Here is a 24,678-nt window from a genome sequence, read left to right on the forward strand (position 1 = left end):
GGAAAAAGTGCAGAAAAGGGCAACTCGAATGATAAAAGGGTTGGAACACTTTCCCTATGAGGAAAGGTTAAAGCGCTTAGGGCTCTTTAGCTTGGAGAAAAGACGACTGAGGGGTGACATGATCGAGGTTTATAAGATTATGCATGGGAAAGAGCAGGTAAAGAAAGAGGTACTTTTCTCCCTTTCTCACAATACAAGAACTCGTGGGCACTCCATGAAACTGCAGAGCGGTCGGGTTAGAACGGATAAAAGGAAGTACTTCTTCACCCAAAGAGTGATTAACACATGGAATTCACTGCCACAGGAAGTGGTGGCGGCTACAAGCATGGACGGCTTCAAAAGGGAATTAGATAAGCATATGGAGCAGAGGTCCATCAGTGGCTATTAGCCACAAGGTATAGCTAGGGGCTCTGGGGCAAGAAGGACGTCCTTCTTCACCCAAAGAGTGATTAACACTTGGAATTCACTGCCACAGGAAGTGGTGGGTGCTACAAGCATGGACGGCTTCAAAAGGGAATTAGATAAGCATATGGAGCAGAGGTCCATCAGTGGCTATTAGCCACAAGGTATAGCTAGGGGCTCTGGGGCAAGTGATGCTCTGTCTTCTTGGTGCTTGGGGGGGGTCAACAGTGGGAGGGCTTCTAATGTCCTGGCCCCACTGCTGGACCTCCTGATGGCACTGGTATTTCTGGCCACTGTGTGACACAGAGTGTTGGACTGGATGGGCCTTTGGCCTGATCCAACATTGCCGTGTCTTATGTTCTTATGTTCTTAGGACCACATAGTACCTCATGAGCCTTCAACTCGACCTACCTACCCAGTAAGGAGCCAAAGTAAAAGCATAAAGGTTTGGAAATCCTTAAAATTTCCTGGTGGCAGCCAGATATACCCAGTAGAACAAAACATAAAGAACACCTTTAAAGGGAAACCAGTCCTCCCCATATAAGGGGTCGTCACACCATCCCTAATCATGAGTGTTGGAAAACTAGCCACCATATTAAATATGGTCAGTTAGGGTCCAAATCAGATTCTGAAGAGAGAATGTGAAGTTGGTTGATTAGCTGAAGTTAGTCTTAGCTATGGTTTTGAGTGCTGTCTGAATGCAGGCATCCTGGCTTGATGCTAGCTAGTCCTCTGGAGATACTCTCCCAACACAGAGAAAGACATAAAAATGTTAGTATCTGTGAATCTTGGATTCACAAACTTTTTTTTTTGGCTATCAAGTTACGACTGATTTATGGCACTCCTATAAAGTACACCAAAAATAAAGGGGGAGGAATACAAACCCAACCTCCCCCGCAAAATAAGGGATTTTGTTTTAACACTTTTTCTGCTCAGCCTTTGTGGTACATGACCCTATCAGGTTCTCAGGGCAAGAGATGTTCACAGGTGGTTTGCCATTGCCTGCCTCTGTGTTGTGACCCTGGATTTCCTTGATGGTCTCCGATCCAAACCCTAACCAGGGGGCAACCCTGCTTAGCTTCTGAGATCTGACAAGATTGGGCTAGCCTGGGCTATTCACACATTAATCACAATTAAACTAAACTATAGTGTCCCACTATGTCTGAACTGGGCTAGTATTTTAAAAGTATACATCTAAAGCATGAAAATGGTGCTCACTATCATCTTCCTCATTTTTAAAAAAAGAACAGTCTTCATGGTTTGTATATCCTAGACCTTCTCAGACACAACAGTCATGAGTACCAAAAGCCAACCAACTATGCATCAAGGGAGGCCGCTGTAGCCATGATTCTCCCAATAGCCATAGTCACCATGTTAAGTGAAGAGTGGCAGTGAGTATATTTACTATGTACACAAAGCTTCAATGCACATGCACTGACCACTGGATTATTCAGTATTCATGGTCACGGGTACCAAGGCTGCACACACATGGCAAATATACACATTGCCCTTGTTCAAACAGCAGGGAGGAGCAAAGATGGTGTATGTTCCTATTATGAGTGACTGGCAGACTCCCAATATGCATAATTGTAATGTCCAACAAGAACATCTCTGACTCTCGTCAGATCTCAGAAGCTTAGTGTTTGTATGGGAGACCTCAAAAGAATACCAGGGTTGGGAAGCAGAGGCAGGCTATCAAGCCACTTCTCTGAACATCCTCCATGCTCCAGTAGGAGTCGCCAGAGGTCGCCATGACTTCCAGGCAGGGGCACACATGCACAAGAATGCAAAAATACAAACAAAAAAGAACATCTCTTCGAAGCTATAAATCATATGGTCTCTCAAGGAAGAGAAAACAAAGTTTACAGAACATTAAAAATTACACAACTCATTTAACTGCAAACTAATACCCGTTTTACTAGCATCCTTCTTTTTATCATTTGTCAGAATAGCTATCTCACATGCATGATGGTTATGGAAGATGATTTAGCCATGTATGGTCTTAATTGTTTCTGGGTCTTGAGATTAAATGTAAAAGCAGGAGGCATTTCCTCTGGATTTAAGCAAATGTAAGCTATCTGGTGCGTATATTAAAAAAAATACTACATCAGAAGAGAGTAAAGATGGCCAAACATAAAAGCTCTCCATGTACAGGAAACCACAAAAGCCGTGTTGCATGGCCTGCCAAAGATTAATGGGATCCAGTGGTTTGCTTTTACGAGGTTTTAAAGGGCCATTGACATAGAGAAGGGCTTCATTGTTTGGCTCACAAAGAGTGACAAAACTAAAGTGCATCCTTCGTAAAAGTAACCCAGGCATACTTTCCAGAAATTCTCACCCTTTTTTCTGAACTCCTCATGTAAATGCTTTCCACCAAACATTCTAACAATTGAGAACTTGTACCTACCTAATGCAAAAGAAAATTTCAGCTTGTAAGCCTTGTGAAATTTGCCTACAGTAGAAAGTTGAGAGGGATCGGGAAAAATGAAACTCCAGGCCACCATGTATAAAATTAGGGGTTAAATGGTTTAAAAATATCCCTGCTGAGAAACTGAGCTAAGGATAATACTTCACCACAAACGTTATGAGTCAGCAGTGCGTAATGGTTGCAATGAAACCTAATCCCATTTCAGGTTGCTTCAGCAGAACCATTATATCTGAGACAAGAAACTATATTACTATTTTACTTAGTTCTGAAAAGATATTTTGGAACAGCACGCCTGAAACACTGGTACCAAGAATTTACTGGAAAGATAAGGGGCTAGATTCTGTAGATTCATTCTATTAATGGCAGTGTGTTGGGGCTCCAAGAATGTCAGCGGAAGGCTCCGTGTGCCAGTGAAAAGTGCTACCACTAGAACAACAGGTCTGTAAGATCCAACCTGAGAAGAATAACCAAGGAAGCGGGATCCAGACCAATGTTCCCTCTAAGCGGTGGAGTCTTGTGAGCAAAAATTCTACTTTGTGAGCTCCTGGCATTAAAGTTGTGAGCGAGCGATTTGGCTACTGCATAAATTAGTTTGCTCTGGAGCCATCCCTTCCTGAGCGAAGACAAAAATATGTGAGCCGGAAGCTAAAAAACTGTGAGCTAGCTCACACTAACTCAGCTTAGAGGGAACAGTGAGATTCCAGACTAAACCTGCCAACAGCAGAATTAAGCTTTCCTGTCTCCCTCCTTCGACTTCAGCCTACTGATCTCCATGAAATGCTGCTCCTGGGGTACGGGGACCTGAGGTATGACACGTGGCGGATGGGACTCTAGCAGGAAAGGGTAATTGGTAGAGACTGCCAATTTAGTTTTGATGCAACCAAGTGTCCATTATAATTAATGTAAATTGTGTAAGCAAAATCTGAAGAACATCAAAAGGTTCTTCTTCGAGAAAAGATTACCAAAGTGAGGAAAATAAATTATTATAATTCTAATTATCTAAAAGGCAGTTCATAAGTAGGATAAAAGGCAATGACTTTAGAAGTTGTAGGTTGCCATGTTGGTCCACTGTAAAAAGGCCAAACACAACAGTAAGTTTACATTTACTAGTACCAGCCAAAATGTCATAAAGTAGTTAGCAAGATCTTAGGGCTACTCACAGAGGACACACACACACACACACACACAGAGTGAGAAATGAAAAGTCTCTCACACACTGTTGGTCTTCACTTTTTGTTCTGCTGGCAAACTGGAATTGCCATTCAGCACATACTCTACTGAAAATACCGCTGCCTCTCTGCAGTAGTTTCTCAGATATGCCTTTCCGACTAACAAGTGTCTTCCATAAACAGAAATCCAAAAATATTAAAAGAGCAATTCAAAATGCTTTGTTGATCTGGATTCCATGAGCTGAAATAGTTCATGGATCAGCTCTTCCTGCCAGCCGCTGAAAAGTTGCTCCAGAAGTCTAGGGGTCCCTCAGGAAAAAGGGAAATGGTACACAGTGGCCTGCTGTAGGAAGTGGGAAATGGAAAAAATCATCTCCCCCTCTTGGGTGAAGGCTCGCACAAGGGTAGATGGAGTGTTGCTGCTGATTCCCTCTTGCTACATTCTGCTCTGTTCACGAGTGGCTTTTTGGAAGGTAGTCAGAACTAATTTTGCAAGTGCTGCTGGGGCATAATTTGCATCATGGCTATGGTACGGGGTGGGGGGAGGTGGGACAAGTGGCTTCAGCCCTCCCCCATGCCAATTTCTCAACCTGAAACAACAGCTCTGAGGGGTGTATTTACTATTTTTATTAAATTTTCTCCCCTCAAGGCTGTTTTGGTTCAGGAAAATGGCGGAAAAAGAAGGCTAAAGCTAAAGCCCTTTCTCTCCTGGATCTTAACTGGGTCCCTGTGGTACTTGGGAAATTAATTCCCAGCCGTTGCCACCTGACTGAGGGGAATAAGTCAGTTTGGGGCAACCCTGGGCCAACTCATTAAAAAAAGGTAGCGTCTAGTTAGGCCCTTCATTTTGACATGTGGTGCGGTGCTATCTACCATATCAATGATAAATGATCCAGTGAACTTAAGCTATGCCTTCATTCCAGAAATCTGCCAAGTGGATCTTTTCTGTAGGAATTCATATCAAAGACTAAGCAGCTGTCTGGACTTATGATCTTGTACTGTTCACATAACAAATGTGAACAGCGATGGCGGACGCTCTCCTCACAACGGAGGAGGGTGAATCGCACACCAGCGGCCTGGAGGAGCATTCTGCACATACTCAGAGATGCATATTCCTTCACATAGGCAAGTTGTAATAAATATGGCTTGCAGCAAATGACTAAAATCAGATACCAGACTGAGTGAAACTGGGTGTTCAGTTTTCTCCTCCTCTAAATTTCCCACTGCAAATAGAGGATTTGACCCCAAAATAGTATCTCAAAATAGTATAAATCTTCCTCCAGTTCTTTGCCCAGCATTCTTACTTGTCACTGTGAACATTAAAGAGGAGAGAAACAAGCAAGGAAAAAGCAAAGGGCCCAGGGGACTGAGCAGATGAGGATCAGTAAGGGATAACTGACACAGCTCCAGCCACTTTTCTTCCCAGGCAATACAGGATAAAAGCATGCATATTTCCTCTTGTATCTCTGCAACAAAAAGGGCTAGAAAAGTACTCATTTAAAAATGAAAGCTGGGAATTCAGAGGTTGGGCATGACATATTTCAGGCATTGAAATTCAGGCATTGTCTCCCCAAATCCCCCCTGTAGCTACAGGACTGATCACTGCTACACACACAGGGGATGAATGAAAGCATTCAAACAACATTCTGAATTGATAATGGTAGATTTTTAATGGGTGCACACTTACCTTGAAAGCTAAAATGATACTTATAAAAAGAAGAATAATCACAATTAGGCAGGTAGAATTTACTGACATAATCTCCTCTTTGTAGGGAAAACGGAGACAGCCTATAGGGCTTACTCCAACTATATTAAAAAAATAGCCTACCTGGAGAAATAGTGGTCAAGTTTTCAAGAAGACAAACCAGAGATGCCATTTTAAAAGCAACTTCAGCAACTCCACTGTAAATGGGAAATGTAACCATTAAAACTTTAAAGGACATTCCATTTGAAATTAGACAAAAGAGGAAAAATCACAAGGAATTAATTTCATTTCTTCAAACTAATGGAATATCGTACAGATGGGCGGTTCCGGAAGGTGTCATCTTTAAGATCAACGATAGAAGGGAGAAGATAGACTCCACTTTTAAAGCTAAAGAATTTTTGAAATGTCAGCTGGAGACAGATGATGAGTCTAAAGAGGGAGAATCGAAGTCGAGTGACTCTGCTACCTTGGGAATGGAAGAGGATTCTGCAGCAGAAAAGGGTGCAGAGTGGTATACGATTTTAGAGACAGAAAGCCGAAGTAAAGGCAGAAGGACTTGGAAAATGGCCTTTTGAAGCAAAGAATAAGAAGATGATCAGAGACTTCTCTCATAACAACTAACAAAATAACATACAAAAAGCGAATTGTTATAAGCAAGAACTCAACAAGTATATTGTGATAATAAAACTAATGGTACTAACATATTTACTAACAGTGAAAAGATCTCCTTCTCTTGGGTTTTAGTCTAGTGTGGTTTGCTTTTCTTTATCCCGTTGTAGTCCCTCCCCTATATTTCTTTGTAGTTTGTAGTATATGCAAAATAAAAAATATCCCTACGGGGATTTAAAAAGAAGAAGAAGAGAGATGCACAAGACTACTGCAGCAGAAAAGAGCAAGAGTCCAGTAGCACCTTAAAAACTAACAAAATCTGTGGCAGGGTATGAGCTTCTGTGAGTCACTGCTCACTTCTTCAGATACCTAAGACTAATGCAGACACATTATACTAGTCTACCACTGATACCCCCCACAAAAAAAACCCCTAGCCTGGGATTTGCGTTATCCAAAACACACAGATGAAACCTTTAAATGAAATAATCTCAACCAGTTTTTGGCCTGAATAGAAAACAAATTGAGACATAAAACTATCATTTAAGCTAGCTCAGTTCTCTTGAAATAAATGGGACTAAAATCCAACCCCACAAGTTTAGCCAGTGTAGAGCACAACTCAGTGCTTCATTCTGGAGGACTGACAGAGCAACTGCGCATATACCAAGCGAGCTGCTAAAGCAAGGGCAATTCTGCATCTAGCATTCGCTCCACATTTTCTCAACTGGGAGGAAAAGGTGCAGCTCAAAACCGCATTAAAATACCTTGGGGTAATGTCGTACTGACTGTGAAGTCACCCCTGAACAGTCATAAATCTATGCAGAAACATGATTATCAGAGAAAGTGAAAGTGACATTCAGTGTAGAGGGTACCATAAAATCCGATGATCAAAGAAAGTGACAGCAGCATGCAATGCAGAGGGGAATTTCTGTTCCAACATAGGTTTTGTAAAACAACACAGGGAAAAGCCAATGCAGAATCGCCCCAAGTGTACATGGGGCACAGAAGGAGAAGCTTCTCACGTTCCTGGCTGACCTCTTCTGTGGGAGACACTGGGCAATTCTGCATTGACTTTTCCCTCCATTGTTATAGCAAACCCACCTCGGAACAGAAATTCCCCACTGCATTGCATGCTGCTGTCACTTTCTTTGATCATCAGATTTTATGGTACCCTCTACACTGCATGCCGCTTTCACTTTCTTGGATCGTTGGGTTTTATGGTACCTTCTGCACAGATTTATGGCCATTCAGGGGTGACTTTGCAGTAAGTATGGCATTTGAATGTGGTTTTGAGCTGCACCTTTTCCATTCCAACATGGGTTTGATAAAACAAGGGAGGGAAAAGCCAGTGCTGAATCAGCCAAAGACAGCAGCTCATCAGAGAAAAGTATCTTTCTGCACGGGGCCAACCCTCTCTTCCATTTCATGCTCACTGTAGGGAGACGATAATCTATCCTCTTTCAACAGCAGAACATGCTCTTGAGCCAGACTTCCACCCTTAATGCTTTGCTTAAAGGAGCAGCATCATGAATCCAAAGAGCTGCACAGTGCATTTCACAAGCGTAATGAGGCGCTTCGTAATGTCTGAATTCCCCGGACCAGATTTTGACTGACACACTCAGATGTCAGGTGTGATGGATCTCATTTCCCAAGCATTCGGCAGTCTCAATTCGATCCAGACTGCAGTCTTGGGGGAGAAGGGGCTTCATTCTCCCCACCCTCCCGTAACAATCTGGCCCTATTTCCCTCACAGATGGGGCTGCATGTGTACTGAATGATCATACTAGGGAGTCCCTTGCTGATTCAGCGTACCTACATTTCTCTTGAGGGAGATGTTTCTCTTGAGAGAGATGTTACAGGGCCTAAAGACTATGAGGAAGGATTCAAAACTGCTGGGAAAGCTACTAAGAACTACGTCCCATGTTATTCAATGGGGCGTACTTCCAGGTGAGTGTCCTTCGGATCCCTGCCTTTATTGCCAAGCCTGGCTGCAAATCACTTCTTACAACATACCCCCTGATATGAGGTAGATAAATGTGTGTGGTTACTGTGCAGTGAGGAAAAAGCATTCCACACATGTGCAGAGTGCTTGCAGTCTCAGCATTCAGAGAATTGATCATTCTTGGCATAGATTTACTTAGACCACAAATACCGACTTTTTTTCTGTAGAGGGAAGTGACGTGGCTTAAGACTGTGGGGATATTATGCCCTCAGCTCTTTGGCCTTTTTCTGCTGTGAAAGGTTATGGAGTTTAAACCTGCCTGGGCAGTTTCCATCCTTTAGCACTACTTCCAGATTTTTTTTCTGATAGGGAGGAGGCAGGAGCTGTCTATGGTTCTTCACTGGTGAGTAAAAGGCATTCTGCACATACTCAGAGATGCATATTCCTTCACATAGGCAAGTTGTAATAAATATGGCTTGCAGCAAATGACTAAAATCAGATACCAGACTGAGTGAAACTGGGTGTTCAGTTTTCTCCTCCTCTAAATTTCCCACTGCAAATAGAGGATTTGACCCCAAAATAGTATCTCAAAATAGTATAAATCTTCCTCCAGTTCTTTGCCCAGCATTCTTACTTGTCACTGTGAACATTAAAGAGGAGAGAAACAAGCAAGGAAAAAGCAAAGGGCCCAGGGGACTGAGCAGATGAGGATCAGTAAGGGATAACTGACACAGCTCCAGCCACTTTTCTTCCCAGGCAATACAGGATAAAAGCATGCATATTTCCTCTTGTATCTCTGCAACAAAAAGGGCTAGAAAAGTACTCATTTAAAAATGAAAGCTGGGAATTCAGAGGTTGGGCATGACATATTTCAGGCACTGTAATATTTCAATGCCTGACATATTTCAGGCATTGAAATTCAGGTATTGTCTCCCCAAATCCCCCCTGTAGCTACAGGACTGATCACTGCTACACACACAGGGGATGAATGAAAGCATTCAAACAACATTCTGAATTGATAATGGTAGATTTTTAATGGGTGCACACTTACCTTGAAAGCTAAAATGATACTTATAAAAAGAAGAATAATCACAATTAGGCAGGTAGAATTTACTGACATAATCTCCTCTTTGTAGTGAAAGGTGGCAGGCTGCAGAAAGACAAAAGAAACATTATAAATAAGCCTTGACAAAGGGCAGAGATAATTTTTTTTGCTACTGAATAATTTACAGAAGAAAGGCAGTCCACTTTTTGTGGCATTGACATTCAGAGGTATTCAGGGCAGAATTCCAGCTTACCAGCAAGCCCGCAAAACAGGTCAGACCTAAGGTAGTAACTTGCCCAATGACATCCAGCAAGCTGAACTGAGATGTGAAATTGTGTCCCCAGTACCCAAGCTCAACCCTGCACCAGACTGGTTTTTCACAACACAAAATATTCCTCATTAGGGAACCCCCAAGCTCTAGTTTCCTTCACGAAAAGCAGTTTGGGTAAGCAAATAAGACCAACGTTTTTGATCAGAACCAGGATCTGCATTTCATCAGAATTCAATACGCAATTTAATTTTTTTTTAAAAAAATAGCCATATATGGTTATTTTCCTTCTCCTGTCTGCAAGGTTATCAGATACAAAAGAGGGAAAGCTCCTTTCTATTGAACAGAAGGATTTGGGGCAGGGATTGCTCATCACACATGGTGGAATAAAATATGCCTTTTCTTAAACTACCACTGGTGCTGCTACTACTACTACTATTGCCGTTGCACAATTATTCGAGATAAAAGGAAACCCGCACCGTCACACATTTCTGTCTCCATTCTTTTCTCTTTAAAAAGAAACCTCAGAAAATAAGAAAAAAATAGCAGGACCACTGACATGGTCCACTTTAGGCTAAGGTATGAACCCATTTCTAGAAGCATTAGACCATTGATCCCCAACATGCTCATTGATATGTCAGCCTTCTTTGCAAGTTATACTTAACACATGTACAACCTATGTACAGCTGTACACTTGATTTTTATTTATCTATTTTCTTTGATTTCTATCCTGCCCTCTCCACAAGCGGGCTCAGGGTGGGTCACAGGTCACATAAAACATCATCATTAATAGACGACAGATCAAGTTCAGATAATATATTACATTTTTAGAGAGTTAAAAATTTAAAATTTAGCACCAGAAAAAAACACAACAGTGAAAATATGTCTTGGTAGTGATGCTCAGATGGAACCTTCTGCATGGTGTTGTTGGCTATCAAGCTGCTAACCAAAAGGCCAGGGCTATCATCAGGGGAGGCCAGGAACAGAAAACTGGATGCCCACTGCCTCAACTGAAAGCCCAATGGAACAGCTCCGTTTTACAGGCCCTGTGCAATTGTAACAAATCCCACAGGGCCCTGATCTCAGTTGGGAGCTTGTTCCACCAGGCTGGGGCCAGGGCTAAAAAGGCCCTGGCACTAGTTGAGGCTAGCTGGACATCCTTCAGGCAACAATCAGAAGATGTTGATTAGTTAAGCACAAAGGTCTGTGGGGCACATATGGGGACCGACAGTCCTGGAGATACGCAGGTCCCTGGAATCATAGGACTTTAAAAGTCAGCACTAGAACCAGTACTTTATAGGCAGCCAGTGGAGTTGGTGGAGCACCAGCTGAATGCGTGCCCGCACAGGCGTCACCATCAGCATGTGTGCCGCCGCATTCTGCACCAGCTGCAGTTTCCGTGTCAAGTTAACGGGCAGCCCTACGTAGAGTGAGTTACTATAATCTAACCAAGAAGTGAACACTGCATGGATCATTCTAGCCAGGCCCTAGGAAGTGAGATAGGGAACCCAGTTGCATGACCAGCCAAAGATGATAAAAAGCTGATCTAGCAATGGTGGCAACCTGGGCCACCATAGGAATCCAAGATAACCCCTAGAGTCTTCACCCTCAGCGCCAGGACCAAAGGCATCCTGTCGAGGGTTGGGAGCAGGATTCCCAGTCCCAAATCCCCACAACTCAGGCACAGGGCCTATGTTTTCATTGGCTTTAGTTTCAGTTGGCTCTGTTTAAGTCATCCTGCCACAGCCTGTAGTGCCCTGGCCAATACGTCTGGGGCGGAGTCCAGCTGGCCATCCATCAACAGATAGTGCTGGGTATCATCAGCATACTGATGACAGCCAAGCCCATACCCCTGGACCTGCTGGGCAAGGGGATGCATATAGATGTTAAACAACATCGGGCAGAGGATTGCACCCTGCTGCACACCACATTCGAGTGGATGTCGCTGGGACAACTCCTCCCCGAGCACCACACTCTCTCCACAGCCATAAAGGAAGGAGGAGAGCCACTGCAAGGCAGTTCCCCGTATCCCAACGTCGGCAAGGTGGTGGGTTAGAAGATCATAAATGACCGTGTCGAACGTCGCTGTTAAATCAAGAAGCAACAGTAGTGCCAACCTGCCTCGATCCAGATGTCTCCGGAGGCCATCTGTGAGGGCAGCTAGTATAGTCTCCATCCCGTGGCCAGGGCAAAAGCCGGACTGGAATGGGTCTAGAATAGCAGTAGCATCCAAGAAAACCTAGAGTTGCTCCGCCACCGCTCTCTCGACCACCTTGCCCAGGAACGTTAAGTTCAAAAGCAGGCAATAGTTGGCAAGGACCATAGGGTCCAATGATGGCTTCCTCAAGAGAAGACCCTCCACTGCCTCTTTTAAGCCAGCTGGGAATGTCCCTAATGATAGGGGTAGGTTGATGGTATCTCCTTGATGATAGTTCGCACACTCTCCTGGCAGACCTTGACCAGCCAGGAAGGGCACGGATGAAAGAGGCAAGTGGTGGGCTTCACAGCTGCCAGGATCTTGTCAACTTCTTTCTGGGTCCAAAACTGGACCTGAAGATGAACAAGGGGCTTCCATTGTATCAATTGTGGCCAGGAGGTCCTGGTGGAGTGACAAGACTTTATCTGCAAAGAAGCCCGCGAATGCCTCACAGCCTTTTCGTTTGGTTTGCCTTCAGGCAAAGAAGTTAAGAATTTAATTGTTCAAAACAATTGGGCCGAGCGAGAGCTAGCAGACACAATGGAGGTCACGTAGAATGTTTTCTTAGCAGCCTTTAGTGCCACCTCATAAGCTTTTATAGACGTTCTATCATATGTTCTTGAAGCTTCATCACAAGCACACCACCACACTCGCTCTAGTCGTCTCAGCTCTCGTTTCATCCTCCATAGCTCCAGGGTATATCATGGAGGTAGCTTGGTATGATGGCAGAGAGGGCACTGGGGAGTGATTTCGTCGATGGCGTCAGAACATCTTTACACATGGGCTGAGTAATTCTCATGTTAAGTATGTACAGCTGAATGTGTAACTGAAGCCCCACATTTATCCATATACTTCTAGCAAAATAAAAGGACTTGCCTGGACATCAACACTTACTCTAAGCTTCCTTGCTTATGTTACAAAGCACATGCACATTTGTGATGGTATATTACATATCATCATCACTATTGTTAGACTAGGAAAAAGACCCGTTGTGGAAATAAATACAACGTTCTCTATAAAGAGGCTCTGGGCAGGTGCCCTGGCCTTGGACACTCAGTGTCAATTTGCTGTGGCGACCTCAGCAGGGTATAATGACACTGAGTCCACCATTTTCTCCAGAGGAACTGATCTCTGCTACCTAAAGAACAGTTGTAATTTTGAGTGATCTCCAGCCCTCACCTGGAGATTGGCAACGATGGTTCCCCAGAAGGGAATAGTTGGTTTGGAGGGTGGAGTCTATGGCTTTGTACCTGTCCGAGGTCCCACGCCTCCTGAAACCTCACCCTCTCCAGGCTCCATCCCTCACATCTCCAGGAATTTCCCACCTGGAGTTGGCAACCCTATCTCCTTACCAGCCAATCATCAACCTACCTTTATTCCCCCCTCACTCTTCAGCTTTCCACCCCACACACACCTGCAGCCTCTCCCGTGCTCTGAAGCCCTAACTGCTACGTCACATTGGCTGTCATACGGGGGCCACCTCAGCAGCATATAAGGATACAGAGCCCACCATTTTCTCCAGGGGAACTGATCTCTGCCATCTGGAAAGCAGTTGTAATTCTGAGTGATCTCCAGCCCTCACCTGGAGATTGGACACATTACCTCAGTACAGCAAACTGTTTAGGATGTTAGAGGCAAAAGCCAATCAAGTTGCATATGCAAATGACCTCTGTGTTCTGAGGCAAAGGCCAATGAGGCTGCATATGCAAATAACCTCTGTGCTCTGACTGGCTATTGGGGGGGGGGAGAGGAACAGCAAACTGTTTAGAATGTTGGAGGCGAGACTCAAGCAATGCAGCCAGTGGATAGGGACAGATTCTGAGTGACACACCAGGACGCCAACCAATTCCGGAGCGTGTGGAATGTTCTAGAGAAGTGCCACCACCATTCGGCTTTTATATATAAGGGAGATACTTAAACCTCTGGCATGAAAGGCTTTAGAAATCACAAATGTTCTTTCCAGAGATTCTTAAAGTACAATTAATTCTTTGGCATTAATTCTTTGGGTTTATTCAGGCATAACAGAGACACATATACTCTGTTGCTGCATAAATTTCCTTTTTGCCAGCTGCCGGCAAAAGATTTTCTTCATCTGGAATCCCACCAAAGTGTTCTGATTGCTTAATCTAATCAGATGGTATGTAACAGATTGGAGATAAGTGTTATGCAACTATGTTTTGTACTCCTTTATATAAAACCTCCTCTATTATTACGTTGAATTTCAGGACTGGTTTTGATCACTGTTTGTTTTACTGCAAATGTATGTCTGCCTCAGCAGAACAGCAATTATCCCTCTTTGTTCACAAAGCATCAAAATTGAACTATGTCTAATAGTTGCTGGAAGTGTAAAAAACATGTAGGTACGTTTTACCATATGGGGTGGACATGCAAAATTGTATGTAAGTTCTGGGTTATGGTGCATACATTTATACAGACAGTTCTGCAGACTTCAATACCTTTTTGACCATAATTGTTTTTATTGAATTGTATACCAGATGATTTTGACAAAAATCAAAGATATTTTATAATTCATGTAGTAACAATAGCTAGAATTTTATTTGCAACTTTTTGGAAACTTCCAACAAAACCCTCTAAACAAGACCTAATAACGAAGACCATGGAAAGTGCGGAAATGGACAAACTTACTTTGATCTTAAAAGGGCAAATGGAAGAAGATTTTGTTGGACTATGGACTCCTTTTTATGATTGGATAAGAAATATAAAGATATGAACTTTTTGATAATATAATATGAAGAAGCCTTTATGAACTTTTAAAATCTCACAGTCTATCTTTTTGTAGTGTGAAATATGTGGAGAAGTTATATGCAAAAGACTTATTACTTTGTTTCCCTTTCTCCGCTTACCCCTGTATATACTAAAGATCTAATAAAGTCTATATAAAAACAAAACACTGAACTATGTCTGTGCTTTCTCCATCCCTCATCTCCTGCAGCTCTAATCTAATAAATGTTGATTACTACACACTGAATACAATTACCTTGGGACAGGATGTGTTAAGGATACGCCAGTATGAAATTCAAACTAAAGATTAATTCAACCAATCAAATGTGGCAAGTTGAATGATACAATGTGACTCACTTATAGCTTGGTTGTACTGTTTAGACTGCATCTGAAAAAGTCAAGTTTCAACACTGCCAAAAACTGGTGCACTCACATTTACAAGTTCAATTATAACAGATATTTTAGAAGGGCATGGGCGGGGGATTGGTCTCTTAGCCATTTGGAGGAGAATTTTGGGTACAATGAGCCTACTATTTATTTATTTTATTTGTTTAAAACATTTATTAGCCACCTTTCTTCCTTATGGGGCTCCAAGAGGCTTACTATATATTGGAAGAGAAGCAGTGGTTCAAACCAGGTCTTTAACCCTACAATCAGTGAACCAGGATAAGGCCGGAGCTACTCATTGTTGGTTTATAACATTCTAAAGGAAGTCCTAACTGTTGGAAATATGTGTGTTGCAAGGTCTAAAATTCAATCATTATAGCGTTAATGTGTGTTTACCTTGTGTGCTATTGTCCAGAGATTCCCAAACTTATTTGGCCTACCGCCCCCTTTTCAGGAAAAAAATTACTCAGCACCTCTCTGGAAATCTACCTTCAAAAAGTGGACAAAAAGATGCAGTGACAAATTTGCAACCAAGGCTCCTACTGGCCACCTGGATCGCTCCAGCACCCCTCAGGGGGCGGTATTGCCCACTTTGGGAACCAGTGGTTTAGACTGACCTGGAAGGGAACCTGGCACAGAGCCAATGGGAAGAAAGCCCGGGAAACTGAAGCCTATTTACTAACAATCATTGGTCAATGCATTCGGGTGATTTCCTTCTAGGAGTCAAGAAGAAGAAGAATCTCCATTGTTGTAGACTGTCTGGTCAAAGTGTAAAGATGTAGTCTTGGGTGTTTTTGTTGTTTTGTAGATTTCCTGTGAACCCTTCCCTTAGAAATAAAGATTTTTACATAAAAGAAAATGCCTTCTTTCCAGTGAAGCAAAGATCCACTGCAATCTCTGAATATTTAACTATTTGCCAATTTTCCCAACACTAGCAAGTATGTTCTTGGGAGTTACTCCTGCAGCAATGATTAAAGATATTTTTAAAAAAATCTTTGAGCAACAAGAATCAAAATCTGGAATTCTTTTGGGATTCTCACCTTGAATGATAGCTACTTTCCAAGACAACAGCTCTACCATCACATCCTTCTCACTATTCAGACACAGATATGCCTTCTGAGATCTCATATCTTTTTGAGAATGTATATCTTTTTGCAAGTAACATGAGCCCAAGTTTGTTCTACTTTGTGAAACATCCCAGTCTAAACATTCACTCTTCCATCAACAGACAGGAAACAGGGCTGTATTTTCCATTATATAAAATATCAGCAGTTTACCTTAGAAGCTGGGGCCCCCATCATCATGGAGTAGGGGAAAGAGAAAAACAATTTTGAAATTTATCCCCCACCTCACACACCAAGTCTATAAGTTCTCATGGGAAAGCACTAGTAGGTAGGAGTCACTTTTTTTCCAAGTTATCTGACACTTGAGCATTATAGAACTCGGAGCTACCGATCCAAATCTGGAAGCATCCCAGATAAGGATATTGTTCCTACTTTTTTTAAACATTCCAAGTCCCTTAAAGTATGGCCAGTTGTTTTCAGGCTGTTTTTAGCGTCATCCCCCCCCCTTTGGGTTAATCTATGGGATGTGATTGAATTTAAAAATCTGTCTGCTTTTGTTTTTAATACCCCCACACCTTTGATTCCATCTCTGCCTTGTAAAAAATGAACTCATTTGCCTTTATTTTCACATTAATTACTCCTTCACACTGAATTTTTTTCCCTGGTAAAATGAATACATTTTCTCAGTGTTGTTTTTGTGTTAACTGCATATAAGCAGTACAAACCATTTGTAAAAGCAAAATAAATGAATACCCACCTGCAACAGCAACGAAAGGTGAACTAAAACTGATGACAATTCCAGCATACAACATTTAAAAATTATCATCTTGATTAAACCCTAGTCAGTTCACAAAGCCATATCCTTTGGCATACCTGGGGAGTCCTCTAAGCATGTAGAAACCCCTATCTTGTCTGTAGCTGGCCTGGCTTTCCTGCTTTCATGACCGCCATGAGACATCCCAATCTTCTACAGAGGGATGCTAATTTTTGTACCACTGCATATTTTCACAAACCATTCATAGCAGGGAGAGAGAAGTCTGGAAAACATCTCTTCCCTCTGTTTCTTCCTCTGATACAGGTATTTAAACCTAGAAAAGTCCAAAGGCTCTTTTAGCAGGGGAGGGGGGATTTTGGGGAAACATATCTGAAAGCTTGAGTTCAGTGGCACCTTTAAGAGCAACAAAGTTTAATTTAGAAGAAGTGTGCGTGCACGGAAAAGGTTATACCCAGAATTAAACTTTGTTGGTCTTAAAGGTGCCGCTGGACTCAAACGTTGTTCTGTTGCTTCAGACTAACACGGCTACCCACCTGAATACATCTGACAGCTGAATGAGATCTGAGCTGAACTTCTGTTTTCCTTGTTACGTGTGTTTAAGCCTAGATATGACCAAAGTTGTAAGCCAAAGGGCAAGAGTCAAAGGAGTCCTGGCCCCATGGCTAGCAACCTGTGGGCCTGAGTGAGCCTAAGTGAATCCAGGACCTTTCTAGGAGTTGGAGTCAATATCTGTTTGCTTAAATTATACTTGGGCTTTTTGCCTGTACCACCACTGTGACAAAGTCTCAAATTAAACAGACTAACGGGTAATTCCCATGAACTCTTTACACAACAGCAAAGCACTAGTAGGTAGGAGTCACTTTTTTCCCCAAGTTATCTGACACTTGGGCATTATAGAACTCGGAGCCACCAATCCAAATCTGGAAGCATCCCAGATCAGGATATTGTTCCTACTTTAATAACACATTCCTAGATACAGAAGCATCTTCATATTAACTTGTTCTCTTGAATGGGGATGGAGAGGTGGGAGAAGGAAAGCAAATGACTAATGAAGTTCTTAAAGGTAAAGGTTTTCCTTGCTCGAAAGCTAGTCGAATCCGACTCTAGGGGGCGGTGCTCATCTCCGTTTTCAATCCGAAGAGCCAGTGCTGTCTGAAGACTTCTCCGTGGTCAGCTTGATGTAGTGGTTAAGTGCGCGGACTCTAATCTGGGAGAACCGGGTTTGATTCCCCACTCCTCCACTTGCACCTGCTGGATGACCTTGGGCAAGCCATAGTTCTGACAAGAGCTGTCCTTGAAAAAGAGCACCAGAGATGGGAGCTCACTCCGTCACGCGGCACTCGGATCTCGAACTGCCGAACTACTGATCTTCTGATCTGCAACTCAGCTTCTTAACCTCTGAACCACTCCGCTAGTCCGCTTTAAAGAACAGGAACATCTGTTGCAGTCACAGACAGCTACCAAGCACTATCCAACAGAAACAGGTGCTGAAGATTAGAACAAGATTCCTTTCTTGATCTCACAACTGCTAGGACACATGGACATCATTCAGCAAGTTTGTTTTAAATGCCTTAAAAAAGCTGGTAATTTTTAAAACCTCACTGGCAACTCCGTACCGGTTTGGAAATGAGGGCAGGGAACAGCAGGGAATGTTTCTTAAGTGACTTAAAATGAAAATGGATTGCCCCTGCGTCTAAAGGTTTGTTAAGATTTTATGGAGGAGCCAAAAATACATGTGTATCACAGGCCCTATTAATGTAGGTTTGGATCTTATGGAATTGCAAACCGAGTGCTTTTTCATACGGGTTCTTTAACCCGCCTTGGTTTCTGAAGCCAAACAGATTCTTTTTAAAGGTTTCATACACCTTAACAGTAAATCATTGTCCTCCTGAAATTAATGAAGTACTCTTAACCTGTTTTTTCCCCCAAACCAGGGTTTTTTTTTGTCGCGCTGTTAACTGGTGGCAGACTGTCCGTTGAAAGGTCTGCAGCGTGGAGTTCTCTCCCTTTCTCCTGCCATTTCCCCCCTACTGTGGCCATTTCTACACAATGACAAATGGCCTAATCAACAAATAATCTTCTTCCAGTCACAGCAGATGTTGGATCTTTCCACAGAAGTGTTAAAATTTGTATTGCAATCTACTGAGAAGCAAATGAACATGTCTTCAGATGACTACCTGAATGAGGCGAGAGGGATATTGTGGAGGGAAACAGAAACACTGACCTTTTAGCGCAGGGCACTGCTGGTCTGAGCAGCCAATAGTATGATTCAATATATGGCAGCTTCATGTGTGATCCCATTTAGTCCAGCCTCCTATTTTACGAAGTGGCCAAACAGATGTCCCCAGAAGGCCTACAAGCAGGTCACGGAAACCAAGGCCCACCATTCTCCTGAAGCTCTCTGATAGTCAGAAGACACAAAACAGGAAACTGTGCCATGGTCTCAGAAGGAAATAGCAATTTGAAGCCACCTACAAAATGTATTTAAATGCTGTCTGAAATCACCATTCCGACCATGCATCAGAGAAAAATGAGGCAACAATGGATAAAAACTGGGATAAAAGTCGTGGTGAGACAGGGACCTCAGTAAATTTGAAGGATGGGGCTTTTGCCACTGCAGCACCTTGGGTCCCCAAAAAGCCATTCCAGAAGTTTCAGAGAACTTGTGGCAATGGTATGGAAGATGGGAGGGGGAGACTGAAGGCAGAAGGGGGACTTGGCAAAAATGTCTCCCTCCCAACTCTTGTGGAAGTTCTTCTGTGAGTTGTAAAAAAAGTGACTTGTACCAACTCCCTCTTCTGACAATAGCTCCTGCACTGCATCCCATACTGTAAGAGCAGTCATGCTGGATCAGACCAGTAGCCCCGAAGGGAGGGGCTGTGGCTTGGTGGGAGAGCCTCTATTCTGCATGCTGAAGGCCCCAGGTTCAATCTCCACCATCAGTTGAAAGTATCAGGTGGTAAGTGAAAGACCTCAACTTGAGACCCTGGAGAGGCACTGCTGGTTTGAGCAGCCAATACTGACCTTGATGGACCCAGGGCTTTTTTTTTTGTAGAAAAAGCCCAGCAGGAACTCATTAGCATAATAGGCCATACCCAACAGCAGGAACTCATTAGCATATTAGGCCACACCCCTGACAGCACAGCTCATTAGCATATTAGGCCACACCCCAGCACAGCTCATTCACATATTAGGCCGCACCCACACGTTACCAGAAGTGTGGTCATCCAGCCACACCCACCTTTTGCTTCTTATTCTCTTTACAAGACCACACACCCCGAATGTAGCCAATCCTAATGAGTTCCTGCTGTTGGGTGTGGCCTATTATGCTAATGAGTTCCTGCTGGCCGTGGTCAACTTGGGAGCCAGCCGGAACTCCGTTCCTGTGCGTTCCTGCCCCAAAATAGCCCTGGATGGACCAATAGTATGATTCAATATATGGCAGCTTCATGTGTGATCCCATTTAGTCCAGCCTCCTATTTTACGAAGTGGCCAAACAGATGTCCCCAGAAGGCCTACAAGCAGGTCACGGAAACCAAGGCCCACCATTCTCCTGAAGCTCTCTGATAGTCAGGTTTTTTAAAGAGAAGCTGTGGAGCGGGGGGAGTGGAAAGCATAATCTGCAAAAATCCTTTCCATACATTTGCTCTGTTTGTGATTTCATAGGATCCAGACCACAGTTATTTCAGCTTAGAAAACTTTAGTATTATTTTCAATGCAGAGGATATTTGCCACCTGGTAGCAGATCTAAGCATACTGATACTTTGAGCTGCCAGAGCTGAAAATAGACTCTTTCTAAAAAAAGGTCTTTTTCATTTGTTTGTTTGTTTACAAAGGGCAATAATCACACAATTATTCCATGGCTGTCAATATTTTTTCACCAGTCTCTGCTCTCAGGTCATTAAAAGTAGTTTAAATTACAGAGATTAGGGTGCCAAGAAAAACACACCTCTTGAGTTCTTCTGATCAATCACCAGTTGCAGCCCTAACAGCTGCCAAAAGCCTGCACTTGCCTCAGGGCTCAGCAAGTACTGGGCTAGGCGGAAGTGAGCATTAAAAAAGGGATGCCTGTTCAAGGAGGTGAGGTATCTGGCAGGAAGTGGGTGGCAACTTGCAGGTTTGTCAAGGGTATAAGAAGGCATTTAATACACATTAAGACTATACTGAGGAACCCCTCTAGAGTCTTCTGAGAACCCAAGTTAAGGGAGAAAGGAGGGGAAGAGGAAAAAATACAGAGGAGGAGACTTCCCTTCTAATCTGAGGCCAACCCCAAAGTTGGTGGGAGAACCCAAGCAGGGGACAGCAGAAAGCATCAAGAGGGACTCTGTGTATCCCAGGGGCAGTGTGTGAGGTATCCCATATTTACATACCTCAACACCCCTGCCTCAATGAAGTCATGTTATCTCAATGGGACTTAGCTGTGAGGGACTTGCCTTTCAGGACCCTATAAATGAATCCTTAGTGGCATCTATGGTGGCCCAGACATTAGGTTTCTTGATGCAGTGAGATATATAGGATGCCTTACATTTGTTCTGCTCAAGTGGTTAAGGCGCTGAACTGCAGATTGTGGAAGGTCGGTAGTTCAGCAGTTCGAGACCCGAGTGTGCCGCAAGACGGAGTGAGCTCCCGTCTGTAGTTCCCGCTCCTGCCAACCTAGCAGTTCAAAAGCAAGAAATTGCAAGTAGATAAATAGGTACCACTTCGGTGGGAAGGTAACAGCGTTCCGTGTGCCTTGGTGTTTAGTCATGCCGGCCACATGACCATGGAAATGTCTTCGGACAGCGCTGGCTCTTCGGCTTTGAAACGGAGATGAGCACCGCAACCCTAGAGTCGGATTCGACTGGCTTTCAAGCTAGGGAACCTTTACCTTTACCTTAGAGATGCTTAATTTTTAGGCAGTTCTTATGTTACTTCCTCAGGAATCTTCGGACATGGGTATGACTCACTGATGTGCTTTCAGAGGGCACATGAAATGTGAGGTTAAAAAAAACCCAGCCCTCAGGATCATTTCCTCTCAGATGACATGGCTATGAAGTCTCAGAACGGACTCCCCAAAAGATAACCGCTCATATATTCCCAGACTTCAATTTGAACTTCCTAGCACCTGTCAAATCCTGTTTTCTCAGACTTTTGCGGTTAGCATGGCACGAGCCTTGCTGCTGTGTATGGAAAAGTCACTGAAGAGGAAGGCTGGACTTATAACTCAAGGTCACTGGGGGCACAGGGAAAAGAAAAACAAGTTGTTAAACTGCTCCTGTTGAATTGGCATGAGCCACCTAGCTGGCTTAGAAGAAGGAAGGGGGAAAAAAGATTCCCACTCTCTTTTGTCACAAACACACATTGAAGGGTGTTTTTCTAATCACAACACTGTGAAGCAGGCAAGAAGAGATCCTGTTAAGAAGTAGATTAACCTTTGACTGCACACTCAAGTGACGGAAAGAAGAAAATCAGCAAATGCTACAAAATCCAGTGGGGTTATTGGCCAGTCCCCACTGTATAGCTCTAGAGGGCCAGTTGTGTTTTTATCAAAACTTTATCAAGGACCTCCTTGCCAAAACCCGACAATTCTGATGCAGAATTTTTACGCTGTCCCTATAGCTGTATACAAAGTAGCAATTGCACTAAGATCCAGAATCTAAAATATTAAACAATTGCCATATCTCACTTTTTGTGATAAATATCTGGCTCTGATCAGAAAGAACAACAAGTCCTTAATCTATACTCCAGGTGAATCTGTGAATTATTTGCAGCTGGATATTTGGGGAGTCCAGATGGGCAGCCGGCCCACATGTTAAACACATGAAAAAAATATTTATTGACGCAGTTGTTACTGGCAGAACTATACAGCTAAATGTGGAATTTCTTGAACCAGATTATATAAAAGCATTCATTCAGTTGGAAACAAACAAAAAAAATCCAAAGAACTGAACCATGAGTATAACTCTATATGCTTTTAAAGTTATATTAGTTAGACCATAATGGGTTCCAGCCCTGTGGGGTCATTGCGGGTCAGGAAAATGATATTTTGAGGCAAAGGGGGGGGCATAAACTCACCCCCCATGCCATAACCCAGATAGGTATCCTGCATAGCAATTATATAAGGAAAAAAACAGCTGGGAATTCTGTAAACAGAACTCCCAACATCTTGTGTGGTTTGGCCCCCAAAGATTAACAAATTAATTGTGAGCAGATTGCAAGCTAGAGCCCACATTGTTTCAGAACATACCCAGATTGAAATCTGAACTGCCCACTTAACAAAATCCCACAGTGCCATCCTAAGAACAGTATCCTAAACCTCACTGAATAGACTTCAGAAAGATTCCTCTATTTGTGTCTATAGTGTAAAGTCACAAAAACCAACACAGGTAATTTTCAGACATGAAACAACATCTTTGATTTGGACATTGGAATCATTCACTGATTGAAGCAACAAAAACCCAAGAGAACAGCACCAGTGCTGGATAAAGAGGCAATCTGCTCACAGTGAGTTTAGTTTGTGACAGGACATTCCAGCTGTAAGAACAAGTGGACCATTATGCCTTCCAAGCTTGGCGATCTCACAGAGGTTGCCCTAAGGCAAACCTCTTTTCATTCTTGCTAAAAGCTTTGCTACATCTTTCCAAACCACAGCATTAAACTCTTAATTTGCTATCACTAAATACAGAATACATAATGAATTAAGCCAGAGGCATGGAAACATTCCATTCCAAAAATAACTTCTGCAAAAATTTGCATTCTTTGGGGGAAATGCTGGTATAGGAGAATGTTCAGTTTCCTGAACAGAAAAAAAAATTCTTGAGAATCTTTGGTTATGGAAATATTAAGTCAGACAGGACTTAATATGATCAGATGTATATACATAGCAAACAATCCACATTACATTAGGGTTGCCATCCCCCAGTTCGAAGCAGGGGTTCCCCTGCTTTGGGGGGCTCTGGGGGAAGCCCCACCTCCAAACAGGGATGTTGCACATCCCAGATGTGATGACATCACTTCTAAATTTTGGGGCAAACTCTATGGTTTTGAGGGCAAAAAACTATAGAGTTTTGCCCAAAAACTAGAACGTCAGCCCTCATGCCCCTGATGTTTTGACATCACTTCCGGGTGACATCATCATGTCTGAGACGCTGGCTGGAGCAGAGGCTGGATCCCCCCCACCAGCAGCCAGGTTGGACCTAGGGTTGCCAAATGAATTTTGGCCGGGAGCGGGGGGCTCCCAGCCGGCGTCCAACTCGTGTGCGCGTCACCCGGAAGTGACGTCGCACGCTGGGGGCATGGCCCCGCCCCCAGCGTGCGACGTCACTTCCGGGTGACGCACGTGCGGGGGGGTGGGGTTTCCCTCGGGCCCGATTCCGCGCAGGGCGGAAGTCGGGCCTTGAAAGCGGGGGGAAATCCGCCCCCCGGGGGGATTTGGAACCCTAGTTGGACCTGGCAACCCTACATTACATTGATGGAGCCTGCACTCCAACATCACAATATGCTGTGGTTTGTTTAAATCCACGTGGTGTGCAAACCCTGGTTAGTCTACCAGTTGTGCACAACCAGCCACAGCTGGCTTGTAGATCCAAGCTGATCTGCTGCTTCCCTCTATTCTTCCACCACCGACCAGAATCCCCAGATGCTATCCCAAGCTCCCTTGCATTATCAGATATCTAGCAAGGTCTCTATAGCTATGCAGCCAGTTTGCTACTGGTCAGCTGCAGTAAGTTGGAGGGAATTTGGGGCTGCGGAAGAAACCTATCACAAACCAAGCCCCCTTTTCTTCCTAAGAATAGTCAGTCTTCTTCCCTAGCTGCTTCATGGAGTTCATGTAAGACGTCTTTTACAGCTCTTCCTCCTCTTTTTCTGTTGCTGGTTGTCAGCCCATCTGCCTCAGGATGGAATTTCTGCTCAGGAGGGACTGAAGTCTATGATTAGCATTCCCACTTGGCAAGTCATCACTGAGGGG

The 24,678-nt window shown here is 43.5% G+C and overlaps 1 protein-coding gene across 1 annotated transcript in view; it reads right to left on the reverse strand.

The window, feature by feature from the left end:
* The window catches only part of LAPTM4B (lysosomal protein transmembrane 4 beta), a 91,654-nt gene that overhangs the window by 17,145 nt on the left and 49,831 nt on the right, over positions 1-24,678 (reverse strand). The window contains exon 5 of the mRNA XM_015409860.1: positions 9,304-9,402. Within this exon, the coding sequence (XP_015265346.1) occupies positions 9,304-9,402 (99 nt within the window). The remainder of the gene's footprint in view (positions 1-9,303; positions 9,403-24,678) is intronic.

Source organism: Gekko japonicus, unplaced genomic scaffold, assembly GCF_001447785.1.
Source record: "Gekko japonicus isolate JY-2015 unplaced genomic scaffold, Gekko_japonicus_V1.1 scaffold47, whole genome shotgun sequence".
Taxonomy (NCBI): Eukaryota; Metazoa; Chordata; class Lepidosauria; order Squamata; family Gekkonidae; genus Gekko; species Gekko japonicus.